General features: G+C 38.6%; 1 protein-coding gene across 3 annotated transcripts in view; it reads right to left on the minus strand.

Moving 5' to 3' along the window:
* Positions 1 to 941: 941 nt before the first annotated feature.
* GPR137B (G protein-coupled receptor 137B) overlaps positions 942 to 13,355 on the minus strand; it is a 66,950-nt gene continuing 54,536 nt past the window's right edge. The window contains exons 6-8 of one of the 3 annotated variants that reach the window (XM_063724579.1): positions 4,682 to 4,806; positions 2,750 to 2,801; positions 1,680 to 1,801 (exon numbers count right to left, since the gene is read on the minus strand). In XM_063724579.1, coding sequence (XP_063580649.1) covers positions 2,753 to 2,801; positions 4,682 to 4,806 — 174 coding nt within the window. In that variant the 3' untranslated portion in view covers positions 1,680 to 1,801; positions 2,750 to 2,752. Of the gene's footprint in view, positions 1,802 to 2,653; positions 2,802 to 4,681; positions 4,807 to 13,355 lie in introns of all 3 variants that reach the window. The other 2 variants (XR_008527714.2, XM_002809273.6) reach the window with 2 other exon arrangements.

Raw genomic sequence — 13,355 nt, forward strand, 5'->3', positions numbered from 1 at the left:
TTAGGCAACTTGAATAACAGTGTAGGGTTCACTTCAGTGTAGAATTTTCCCTGACAACTATTTTAAATTCTATGTTACCCCAATTTTTTCATGTACTGAAAGACAAGAATGTTGTTATGTAGGACTATGCAGAGTGAAGGTGTTCTCTACAAATGAAAAGCCCAATGATGATCGATTTGAAACTTGAGATCCCAATTTTAAATACTACCAAAACAATAGTAGACTTCATCTCTCTGAAATCAATGCCCAGAGATCAGTTATTCCTGAAGATGAAAATGAAAAGAGTCATTTGAAATGGGTTGCATCATATAGCAAGACCTGTTAATATAAGTTCCTTTTCATTGGACCTTCCCTCTGTCCCCAGATGAGCATTCCTAGGCAGAGCAGAAAGGTACCTTGTTTCTGGTAACAGTACTTCCTCTAGAATCTTATCTGTTTTTTATAGAAAAGCAGAGCATTTAGCCTCCCAATAGGCAGTTTTATGGCTCCAGGATATACATAGTGGAGTTTTTAGAATGGCACTTCCGGTCTGGGAGGCAGTATTTCATAACATGTTTTTTACTTAAATGAAAGATGACTTACAAGGAATTGTCTGGAACATGCCCTTTACATGGGTGACAGGCATCATGCTACAGCATACTGCAATGCTATTGCCATTTTTAAATGTGCAGCTTCCAATAGGCTTTTTACAGTGCTATTTAGAAGTAAGGGCATTATTATAAATATAGTTGGAGATTACAGAAAAAAGAAAGATTCCACATAGTCTTAGCTCAAGGGCTTGGGGTATTTGTTATTAATGCCCTTTATGGACCCTCTTATTTTGTCCTTGAATATAATGAACATTCAGTGAGTTGGGAAAGGGGTGTACTCTTGATATAGCCCTGAGGAAATGCATATTAGATTTCATTAGCCTGAAAGAAAAACTATGCAGAATCTGTGAATATAGCAGAAGAGGTTTAATAGGATAAGTCAGCTACATTTTTAATGTTATCAACTTATTATCATTAATGTGTATACATTAGCGCCCTACTGAAAGGAAGTACCAGTCTTTGGGCAAAACTTAAGAGATTCTTTGAGGGACCTACTGCCTGAACCTTAAAAAAAAATCTCTAAAGACCTTACAAGTCTGCTGCTTTACCATTTCATTTTAACTGTCATCACTGGAGTTGCAATTGGCTTTCTAAGTTGTCAATTCTATTTTAGGAGTCTACCAATGTGGCACTCAGAATCGGAGTGACCATCAGTGACCTGAAGAGGTAAGATTTGAGGAATACTTTAGTCCAAAAGCTTTAAAAAACTATTAGACCATATATTCTATATTTTTAAAGTGAATTATGCATAGAAGTCTGTGCAAACTACAACATAATTGCAGTAACATTCTCAAGAAAAAAAAAACCCTAGTATACTTTAGCATTATTATTTAAGTTATACAAAATACATCTTTATAAAAGTACAGATTTTCTTTAAAAAGTTTAAATTATACCCACTGAAATAGCAAGGCTCCCTCTTTAGTACTAAAATAAGGGTTTATCAATCTACATTATTGCTTAGTCCTATGGAGCCAATGGAAACCTGTAACAAGTAAAAATCAAGTTCTATTTCTTAAGGAAAAGTGCCCTAAAAATTCAGCTGTCACTACACTTTTCTGAAGCTTTTCATCTGAGGAATCGTCCATAAAACTGTTAACTGATGCTACCCAAGGCTTGGTTTGTCAGGATCCAAAGTTGAGTCTTGCAAAGTTCCTGCTTGTGCCAGGAAGCTGTTAGTTTGTTGTCCCCAATCGTAGTAATCTGGAGCAAAACTTAAAAAGAAAAAAATATTTCAGTGACTTGAAACATTATATGGTATGTATAACACGGTCTAGTTTAGGTAGACAGAGCTGAGATTTTTGTATAAGCTATAGATAACTCTAAAGTTCTTTAAAAATGGCTCTTAAAGTCCATTTTCCCACAAAACCGTGCTACACACAGGGCTAAAATGCCCACCCACAACTCTATTGAACTCTTTAGAGCACAGAAGTATACAGCATTACTAGAGAACCCCGCCAGTCATTATGTATAGGAAACCACAACTCTATTGAACTCTTTAGAGCACAGAAGTATATAGCATTACTAGAGAACCCCGCCAGTCATTATGTATAGGAAACGTTTTTAGCAACAAACTGTATCTGAATCCTAACATGGAGTACAGCTCACAACCTGTGGTGGTGTCTTTGGACAAATAACTTCTATGCCTCAATTTCCTCATCTTAGAATGGGAGTAATATTAGTAACTACATCGTGGGCCTATTGTGGGGACTGAGTTAACATCTGTAAAGTGCTTAGAACAGTATCTAATATATAGTTAATTCTCAATACATGTAAGTCGTTTTCATTATAATTATGTTCCTCTATGTAGTAGAAAGGGGGTCTTTTCTTCACTGATATAGGTAGTGAGGACTCCCTCAGCTCTAAGTCATTTCTGGCAGGTGAGAGGGTAGGACAGCTCCAGCAGAATATGGGTTTAAAGGAGGAAAAAAAAACTAATAGGAAATGCAACGGGGTAACTGGAAAAGAACAGTTTTAGGGAAGAGGTGGAGCTCAAAATCTGAGTGACCCAAAGGACAGCTTTTGACTTCAAGAAGTCCTTGTTTGTTGGCTTGCTTCCAGCTTACGTTCTTTACATCTGCTGGCTCAGCGGATTGGGCAGCTTTCTTCTTTTTTCTCAGCCACAATCTTTTATCCTATCTGACCAGGATTTCTCTGCTCACCGATCACTGAGAAAGCATGTATTCTCCCAGCTTTTCTTCAGTACTTCTGTCCCTAAAACAAGGACTCTTTTCAGAGCTCTCTTAAAGTTTTCTAAAGACTTTCACTGTTACTAACAAGGAGTAAAAAGGCAAGCATATATTTTTTATCATTTCATCCCAGAGGGAAAAAAGTTGTAAAGTTGTTCATGCTAAGTCTTTAATCTTAAAAAGATTACATAAGATAACCTTTCACTTCTAAGAAGCTTCCCTTTCCCAGGAACAGGATGGGGGTCCTGGGAGGACAAGCAGAGAGAAGACAGGCTCGGCAGGCACTATGTCAGCCCTTTTGGCTCCTCTCACCCCTGCTGGCCTTGGTGGCCTCACCGTCTCAGAGCCACAGGCTGAAAGGGGAAACATGATAGTCATTGGGTAGTAGAGTATGGCTGAGCACAGCAGGCTGAGGAAAAGGGAAGGGAATCCCAATAGCTACTACCCTTCCTGTTTGCAGACCATGCCCATGCTGAGGTAAGCAAAACTTGGAATCCTGGGGTGGATCTCTGCTATGGTTGCAATTTCAGGTGCTTCCCTCTTTTTATTTGCCTTCCCAATTCACTGAAAATTAGGCGATGGCAGCAGACTTGTAGTTCATGTATTGTCTTACACCCTCTATGTATGCTGCTTTGAACTCTTAGTATTTAACTGCCCTCTCCACATTTTCTGGGCCAGATCTGCAAGTGGATTCAACGAAGGAGACTCCTGTTATTAAAACTCACATGAAAGTATAACATAAGCATAGGTGAGACTAAGAGACAGGATACTTATATACAAACTCTACATAGTTTAGTGATTCAGAAAACAAATTTGAACAAAACTACCTGAGTTAGAATTGTAGCCTAACCACTTGCTAGCTGTGTGATCTTGGACAAGTTACCTACCCTCTAGATACCTCAGTTTCATCTGTATTATGAGGCTAATAATAGTACTGACCTCTCAGGACTGTTAAGACTAAATGAGTTGATATTTGTGAATCTCTTAGAACAGTGTCTGATACAGAGTAGATGCTATAGAAGTATTTATTAAATAAGTATTCATGAAAATTGAGACCAAAGTAAATATCCTTCATGTAAATGAAATTTTAAATTAAGAACGGACATCATTCAAATTTGAAAGCTTGGTCCTTTATAATGTATAACTTATTCTAAGAAATAAATACTACTGCATTTACTCTCTAGCTTTAGAACACGTGATTAAAGATACCATGTTCCATTGAGTGATTCCATAGACAAGTGCTATATTTCCCTCTTGGAGATTCAGAGCACACATTAGCATATTACAGGCTCTCTTGGCATTTTCTAAAAAGTTTTTTTTCTGGCCGGGTGCAGTGGCTAATGCCTGTAATCCCAGCACTTTGGAAGGCCAAGGTGGGCAGATCACTTGAGGCCAGGAGTTCAATCCAGCCTGGCCAACGTGGCAAAACCCCGTCTCTACTAAAAATAAAAAAATTAGCTGGGTGTGGTGGCGCACACCAGTAATGGCTACTCAGGAGCCTGAGGCATGAGAATTACTTGAACCTGGGAGGGGGAGGTTGCAGTGAGCCGAGACTGCACCACTCTGCACTCCAGCCGGACAACAGAGTGAGACCCTGTCTCTAAAAAATAAAGTTGATTATCATTTCCTTTTGCACAGCATAGCTATTAAGAAAATAGTGTTTCATGGAATATTGTTTAGGAAACACTACTGTATACAGTAATGCTATGGGGCTTTAAAAAAATCGGATGTCCTTTCTCATTCCTGAATGTTTCACATAAGTAAAATGATCTACTGATAATCCAGTCTTATACCACCTAAGCCTGCACAGTTTTAATGTAGGAATTTTCTTTTAGCTTGAATCTATTTAATTGGTGTAACCCTTCCCTCCTGATGAGGCTTGTCTAACATGAAGTAGGGTCTTACCCTCCCTGAAGTCCCTGAGGGGCAATGTTCCAGGCAAGGTCATCATCACTGTCATATCTTCGAGGGTTGTCAAAGAAATAAGATCTGGGACTGAATCCATGGCTGGGGACCATTCCAGGATTGGTCTAGAAAGACAGGTAATTATTCAGCATACTTACAGACATCATGCCTTGCAATAGACAAAAATCTCTTCCTTGTAGGAAACTAAAGATGTTCTATTCATTTGAATGTAGGCTATATCTGTTCAGCTGGAATATTCATTTCAGTTACTCTTACGTTTGAGAGGGATTCGCCTTGCCGTTTATCAGTATGGGCAAAATCTTCTATCAGAGTCTTGCTTGCAACAGTGAGTCATCATTGTTTTAATCCCTTATTGAAAAGCTAGATGATGAGTAACTATATGCCAATAAATTGTAAAATCTAGAAGAAATGGGCAAATTCCAAGACACATACAGCCGACCAAGACTAAACCGGAAAGAAGTCTAAAACCTGAACAGACCAATAACAAGTCTTTTATTCTACCTGACTAGAATTTCTCTGCTCCCTAATCCACTGAGAAAGCAATGTTTTCTCCCAGCTTTTCTTCAGTTCTTCTGTCCCTAAAACAAGGGTTCTTTTCAGAGCTCTCTTAAGGTTTTCTAAAGACTTTCACTGTTAGTAACAAGGAGTAAAAAGGCAAGAGATCAAAGCCATAATAAAGTCTCCCAGTAAAGAAAAGCCTGGGACCCAATGGCTTCACTGCAGAATTCTACCAAACATTTAAAGAAGAATATCAGTCCCACTCAAACTAATCCAAAAAAAATAGAGGAAGAGGGAGTACTTCTACACTCATGGAGGAGGCCAGTATTACCCTGATATTAAAACCAAAGACACAGAAAACTGTAGGCCAATGTCTCTGATAAATATTGATGCAAAAATCCTCAACAAAATACCAGTAAACCAAATTCAACAATACATTGGAAAGATTATTCATCATGACTAAGTGGGATTTATCCATGTGATACAAGGATCCTTGGCTCAACATAACACAAATCAATGTGATACATCATGTTAACAGAATGAAAGATAAAAACCATACGATCATTTCAATTGATGCTAAAAAAGCACTTGATAAAATTCAATGTTCCTTCATGATAAAAACCCTCAAACCAGGGAAAGAAGAAACATACCTCAACATAATAAAAGCCATATATGACAGACCCATAGCTAGTATCATACTGAATAGGGGAAAACTAAAAGCCTTTCCTCTAAGATCTGGAACACACAGTCACCACTGTTATTAAATATAGTACTGGAAGTCCTAGCTAGAGCAATCAGACAAGAGAAAGGGTATCCAAATTGGAATAGAAAAAGTCAAATTAATGACTCCACAAAAAGTATGAGAACTAATAAATTCAGTAAAGTTGCACAAAAAATCAGTAGCACTTCTATATACCAAGAGTGAACAATCTGAAAAAGAAACAAAAAGTAATCCCACTTATAATAGCCACAAATAAATATCTAAGAGTTAACCAAACAAGTGAAAGAGCTCTATAATGAAAACTATAAAACATTTAAAGAAACTGAAGAGGACACCAAAAAATGGAAAAATATTTTCTGTTCATGGATTGGAGGAATCAATATTGTTAAAATGGCCATACTACCCAAAGCAATCTACAGATTCAATGCAATCCCTATCAAAATACCAACGATATTCTTCACAGAAATAGAAAAAACAATCCTAAAATGTATACAGAACCACAAAAGACCCAGAATAGCCAAAGCTATTTTAAGCAGAACAAAACTGGAAGAATCAACATGACCTGACTTCAAATTACACTACAGAGTTATAGTAACTAAAAACAGCATGGTACTGGTATAGGAACAGACACATAGGGCCAGGGACAGTGGCTCACGCCTGTAATCCCAGCACTTTGGGAGGCTGAGGCAGGCAGATCATGAGGTCAGGAGATCGAGACCATCCTGGCTAACATGGTGAAACCCCATCTCTACTAAAAATACAAAAAATTAGTCGGGCGAGGTGGTGGGTGCCTGTAGTCCCAGCTACTCAGGAGGCTGAGACAGGAGAATGGTGTGAACCTGGGAGGTGGAACTTGCAGTGAGCCGAGATCACGCCATTGCACTCCAGCCCGGGCGACAGAGCAAGAGTCTGTCTCAAAAAAAAAAAAAAAGAAAAAGAAACAGACACATAGACCAATGGAACAGAATAGAGAACCCAGAAACAAATCCACACACCTACAGTGAACTCATTTTCAACAAACTGCCAAGAACATACACTGGGGAAAAGACAGTGTCTTCAATAAATGGTGCTGGGAAAACTAGATATCCATATGCAGAAGAATGAAACTAGACCACTATCTCTCACCAGATATAAAAATCAAATAAAATGGATTAAAGACTTAAACCTAAGACCTCAAACTATGAAACTACTACTAGAAAACATTGGGGAAAATCGCCAAGACATGGGTCTGGGCAAAAATTTCTTGAGAGTGTCCCTGTGGACACTGCCATCATGGCAGAGGTTTGGGGCTAAAGAGCAGAGAATTTGTTTCCTGAAGAAATGAAAGTGCAATGGGCAGGGAATGGATCACAGATTTGCATCTGGATCTAGATTCTGTTCATCTATTCTATTTACGTATAAATACTTTGAGGGGAAGATGGTGGATAGGAGACAGGGCTTACATGCAGCTCCCACTTGGACAGACGGAACAGTGTGTGGAGAGTCACACCATGGACTTTTGCTCCAGGAACCACCACAGGAGCATACCAGGAAAACTGAAAGAATTCACAGACACTTGGAAAGAAGTGGCAGGCCACTGCAAATTCTGAGAGACAGGTGAAAAACTGGTGCTCTCTTAAAAGTGCCACCTCCTGGCTGGAGGCCAACCAACTCAGGACATTACAGCAACTCATGACAGATCCCCTGCTCCAAGGAAGGAGAAAACAACAGCTAATTCTGCTGCCTCCAACATCTGGGCTAAACAGTGGTCCTGAGTCTGTCCATGGTGGCAACTTCATTGCTAGCATCAAGCATTTAGGAAAGCCAGCACACTAAACGTACTTACAACCAAGGACTTTCACAGAGTCTACTTCAATCCCCTGCCACCTCCACAGGAGCAGGTGCTGGTATCTACAGCTGGGAGACCTGAAGATGAATTGCATCACAGGACTCTTTGCTGACATTCCCCAGCACCAGTCCAAAGCCTGGTAGCCCTGCTGGGTGACTAGACCCAGAAGAGCAATAACAATCACTGCAGTCTGGCTCACAGGAAGCCCCATCACTAGGAGAACGGGAAGCACCCCACATCAAGGGACCACGCTGTGGGACAAAAGAATCTGACCAGCAGCTTTGAGTTCTAGATTTTTCCAGTGAAATAGTCTACCCACATGAGAAGGAATCAGAAAAGCAGTTCTGCTAATATGACAAAACAAGATTCTATAACACCCCCCAAGGCTCACACTAGTTCTCCAGCAGTGGATCCAAACCAAGAAGAAATATCTGAATTGCCAGATAAATAATTCAGAAGACTGATTATTAAGCTACTCAAGGAGATACCAGAGAAAGGTAAAAACCAACTTAAGTAATCTTTTTTTAAACACAGGTATGGATGAAAATGTCTCCAGAGAAACAGATATAATAAAAAACTGTCACAACTTCTGGAAATGAAAGACACACTTGGAGGATAAAAAATTCACTGAAAAGTTTCAACAATAGAATCAAGTAGAAAAGAAAGGACTTCAGAACTTGAAGACAAGGCAATTACCCAATCGACAAAGACAGAAAAGAATTTACAAAATGAACAGAGCCTCCAATAAATTTGTGATTATGTTAAATGGCCAAACATAAGAATAATTGGTGTTCCTGAAGATGAAGAGAAATCTAAAGTTTGGAAAACATATTTGAGGGAATAATCAAGGAAAGCTTCCCTGGCCTCACTAGAGATCTAGACATCCAAATACAAGAAGCTCAAAGAACACCTGGGAAAATAATTGCAAAAAGATGATCAGGCATAGTCAGGTTATCTAAAGTCAAGACAAAGGAAAGAATCTTAAAAGCTGTTTAACAGCAGATTTCTCAGGAGAAACCCTATAAGCCAGAAGGGATTGGGGTCCTATCTTTAGCCTCTTCAAACAAAATAATTGTCAGCCAAGAATTTTGTATCCAGCAAAACAAAGCTTCATAAATGAAGGAAAAGATACAAAGTCTTCAGACACCAAATGCTGAGAATTTGCCACTACCAAGCCAGCACTACAAGAAATGCTAAAAGGAGTTCTAATTCTTGAAACAAAACCTCAATATACACCAGAATAGAACCTCCTTAAAGCATAAATCTCACCAGGCCTATAAAACAATGAAAAAAAAAAGTATTCAGGCAACAACTGGCATGATGAATAAAACAGTCTCACATCTCAATACTAATGTTGAGTGTAAATGGCCTAAATGCTCCATTTAAAAGATATAGAATAGCAGAATAGATAAAAATCCACAAATCAAGTATCTGCTGTCTTCAAGAGACTTAACTAATGCATAAGGACTCACATAAACTTAAGGTAAAGGGGTGGAAAAAGATATTCCATGCAAATGAAAACAAAAAGTAAGCAGGAGTAGCTATTCTTTTATCAGACAAAATAGACTTTAAAGCATCAACAGTTAAGACAAAGAGAGACATTATTTATTAATAAAAGGATCAGTCCAACAGGAAAATATCACAATCCTAAATAGATATGCACCTAATATGGGAGCCCCCAAATTTATAAAACAATTATTATTAGACATTAAGAAATTAGATAGACAGCAACACAATAGTGGGGTACTTCAGTACTCCACTGACAGTATTAGACAAGCCATCAAGACAAAAAGTCAACAAAGAAACAATGGACTTAAATTATACCCTAGAACAAACGGACTTAACAGATACTTACAGAACATTCTACCCAACAACTGCAGAAATATACATTCTTTTCATTGGCACACAGAACATTCTCCAAGATAGACCATATGATAGGCCATGAAATGAGTCTAAATAAATTTAAGAAAATTGAGATTATATCAAGTACTCTCTCAGATCACAGTGGAATATAAAATTGGAGATTAACTCCAAAAGGAACCCTCAAAACTATATAAATGCATGGAAATTAATCTGCTCCTGAATGATCTTTGGGTCAACAATGAAATCAAGATGGAAATTAAATTCTTAGAACTGAATGATAATAATGACACAACTTACCAAAACCTCTGAGGCACAGCAAAAGTGGGGCTGAGAGGAAAAGTTCACAGCATTAAATGCCTACATCAAAAAAGTCTGGAAGACCACAAATAGAAAATCTAAGGTCATACCTCAAGGAATTAGAGAAATAAGAACAAACCAAACCCAAACCCAGCAGAAGAAAAGAAATAACAAAGATCAGAGCAGAACTAAATGAAATTGAAACAAAAAGGCAATACAAAAGATAAATGAAACAAAAAGCTGATTCTTTGAAAAGATAAACAAAATCGATAGACCATTAGTGAGATTAACCAAGAAGACAGAAGATCCAAATAAGCTCAATTAGAAACAAAATGGGAGATATTACAACTGATACCACATAAATACAAAAGATCATTCAAGGTTACTATGAACACCTTTACACAAACTAGAAAATCAAAATATACAACCCTCCTAGATTAAATCAGGAAGAAATAGAAACTGAACAGACCAATAACAACTAGTGAGATCGAAACAGCAATAAAAACATTTCCAACAAAAGTCCAGGACCAGGTGGATTCACAGCTAATTTCTATCAGATATTCAAAGAAGAATTGGTACCAATCTTATTCTGAAACTGTTCCAAAAGATAGTGAAAGAGGGAATCCTCCCTAAATCATTCTACGAAACCAGTATCACCCTAATACCAAAACCAGGAAAGGACATGGCAAAACTATGTTTATGCCTGATGAACATAGATGTAAAAATCCTCAACAAAATATTAATAGCTAACTGAATCCAACAGCATATCAAAAAGATAATCCATCATGATCAAGTGGGTTTCATACCAGGGATGCAGGGATGGTTTAACATACATGAGTCAATAAATGGGCTATATCACATAAACAGAATTAAAAACAAAAATCATATGATTATCTCAATGGATGCAGAAAAAGCATTTGAAAAAATCCAGCATCTCTTTAGGACTAAAGCCCTCAGCAAAACTGGCATAGAAGGGACATACATCAAGGTAATAAAAGCCATCTATGACAAACCCGCAGCCAACATTATACTGAATCAGGGAAAGTTGAAAGCATTCCACCTGAGAAATGCAACAAGACAAGGATACCCTCTTTCACCACTTCTATTCAACATAGTACTGGAAGTCCTTAGCCAGAGCAATCAGACAACAGAAAGAGGGCATCCAAACCAGTAAAGAGTAAGTCAAACTGTCACTGTTCACCAATGACATGATTGCATACCTAGAAAACCCTAAAGACTTATCCTAAAAGCTCCTAAAACTGATCACCAACAACAACCAAGCTGAGAATCAAATAAGGAACTCAACCCCTTTTACAAAAGCTGCAAAAACAAAATACTTAGGAATATACCTAACCAAGGAGGTGAAAGCTCTCTACAAGGAAAACTACAAAACACTGCTAAAAGACATCATAGATGACACAAACAAATGGAAACACATCCCCCATGCTCATAGATGGGTACAATCAATACGAAAGCGACCATACTGCCAAAAGCAATCTACAAATTCAATGCAATTCCCATCAAGATACCATCATCAGGCTGGATGCAGTGGCTCACACCGGTAATCCCAGCACTTTGGTAGGCCAGGTAGGTAGATCACTTGAGGTCAGTAGTTCGAGACCAGCCTGGACAACATGGCAAAACCCTGTCTCTACTAAAAAATACGAAAGTTAGCCAGGTGTGGTGGTGCATACCTGTAATCACAGCTACTTTGGAGGCTGAGGCACAAGAATTACTTGAACCTGGGAGGCAGAGATTGCAGTGAGCCAATATCATACCACTGCACTCCAGCCTGGGCGACAGAGCAAGACTCCGTCTCAAAAAAACAAAAAGGTCATCATTCTTCACAGAAATAGAAAAAATTCTAAAATTCATATGGAACCAAAAAAGACCCTGCACAGCCAAAGCAAGACTAAGCAAAAAGAACAAATCTGGAGGTATCACATTACCCAGCTTCCAACTATACTACAAGGCTATAGTTACCAAAACAGCATAGTACTGGTATAAGAATAGGCAGGCAGGGCCGGGCACAGTGGCTCAAGCCTGAAATCCCAGCACTTTGGGAGGCCGAGGCGGGTGGATCACTTGAGGTCAGGAGTTCAAGACCAGCCTGGTCAACATAGTGAAACCTCATCTCTACTAAAAATACAAAAATTAGCTGGGCATGGTGGTAGGTGCCTGTAATCCCAGCTACTCAGGAGGCTGAGGCAGGAGAATCACTTGAACCTGGGAGGCGGAGGTTGCAATGAGCCAGGATTGCGCCACTGCACTCCAACCTGGGTGACAGAGTGAGGCAGGTACACCAATGGAACAGAATAGAGAACCCAGAAATAAGGCCAAATATTTACAGACAACTGATCTTCAACAACACAAATAAAAACATAAAAGTAGGGAAAGGACACCCTGTTCAACAAATGGTGCTGGGATAATCGGGAAGCCACATGTAGAACAATGAAGCTGGATCCTCATCTCTCACCATATACAAAAATCAACTCAAAATGGATCAAAGACTTAAATCTAAGACCTGAAACCAGAAAAATTCTAGAAGATAACATCAGAAAAACTCTTCTAGACATTGTCTTAGGCAAAGAGATCATGACCAAGAATCCAAAAGCAACTAAAACAAAAACTAAGATAAATACATGGGACCTAATTAAACAAAAAGTCTTCTGTACAGCAAAGGAAATAATCAGCAGAGTAAACAGACAAGTCATAGAGTAAAAGAAAATATTCACAGACTATGCATCCAGCAAAGGACTAATATCCAAAATCTTCAAGGAACTCAAACATTATCAGCAAGGAAAAAAAAACAACTAATCCCATCCAAAAGTGGGCTAAGGACATGAACAGGCAATTCTCAAAAGAAGATATCCAAATGGCCAACAAACAAGAAAAAATCCTCAACATCACTAATTCTCAGAGGAATGCAAACCAAAACCACAATGAGATGCCCCATACCTTACTCCTGCAAGAATGACCATAATTCAGAAATCAAAAAATAACAGATGTTGGCATGGATGTAGTAAAAAAGAACACTTTTATACTGCTGGTGGGAATCCCCCTTACTGGGTATCTACCCAGAGGTAAAGGAGTCATTATACAAAAAAGACACTTGTGCAGGCATGTTTATAGCCACACAATCCACAGTTCCCAAAATACAAAAATATGGAACCAGCCTAAATGCCCATCAACCAACTAAAGGATAAAGAAAAATGGTATATATATACCATGGAATACTACTCAGCCATAAAAAGGAATGAAATAGCATCCACAACAACCTGGATGGAGCTGGAGACCATTATTCTAAGTGAAATAACTCTCAGGAATGGAAAACCAAATATCATATGTTCTCACTTATAAGCAGGAGCTGAGCTATGAGGACGCAAAGGGATAAGAGCGATATAATGGACTTGGGGACCTGGGGGAAGGGTGGAAGAGGGTGAGGG

Source organism: Pongo abelii, chromosome 1, assembly GCF_028885655.2.
Source record: "Pongo abelii isolate AG06213 chromosome 1, NHGRI_mPonAbe1-v2.0_pri, whole genome shotgun sequence".
In the NCBI taxonomy this organism is placed as follows: domain Eukaryota; kingdom Metazoa; phylum Chordata; class Mammalia; order Primates; family Hominidae; genus Pongo; species Pongo abelii.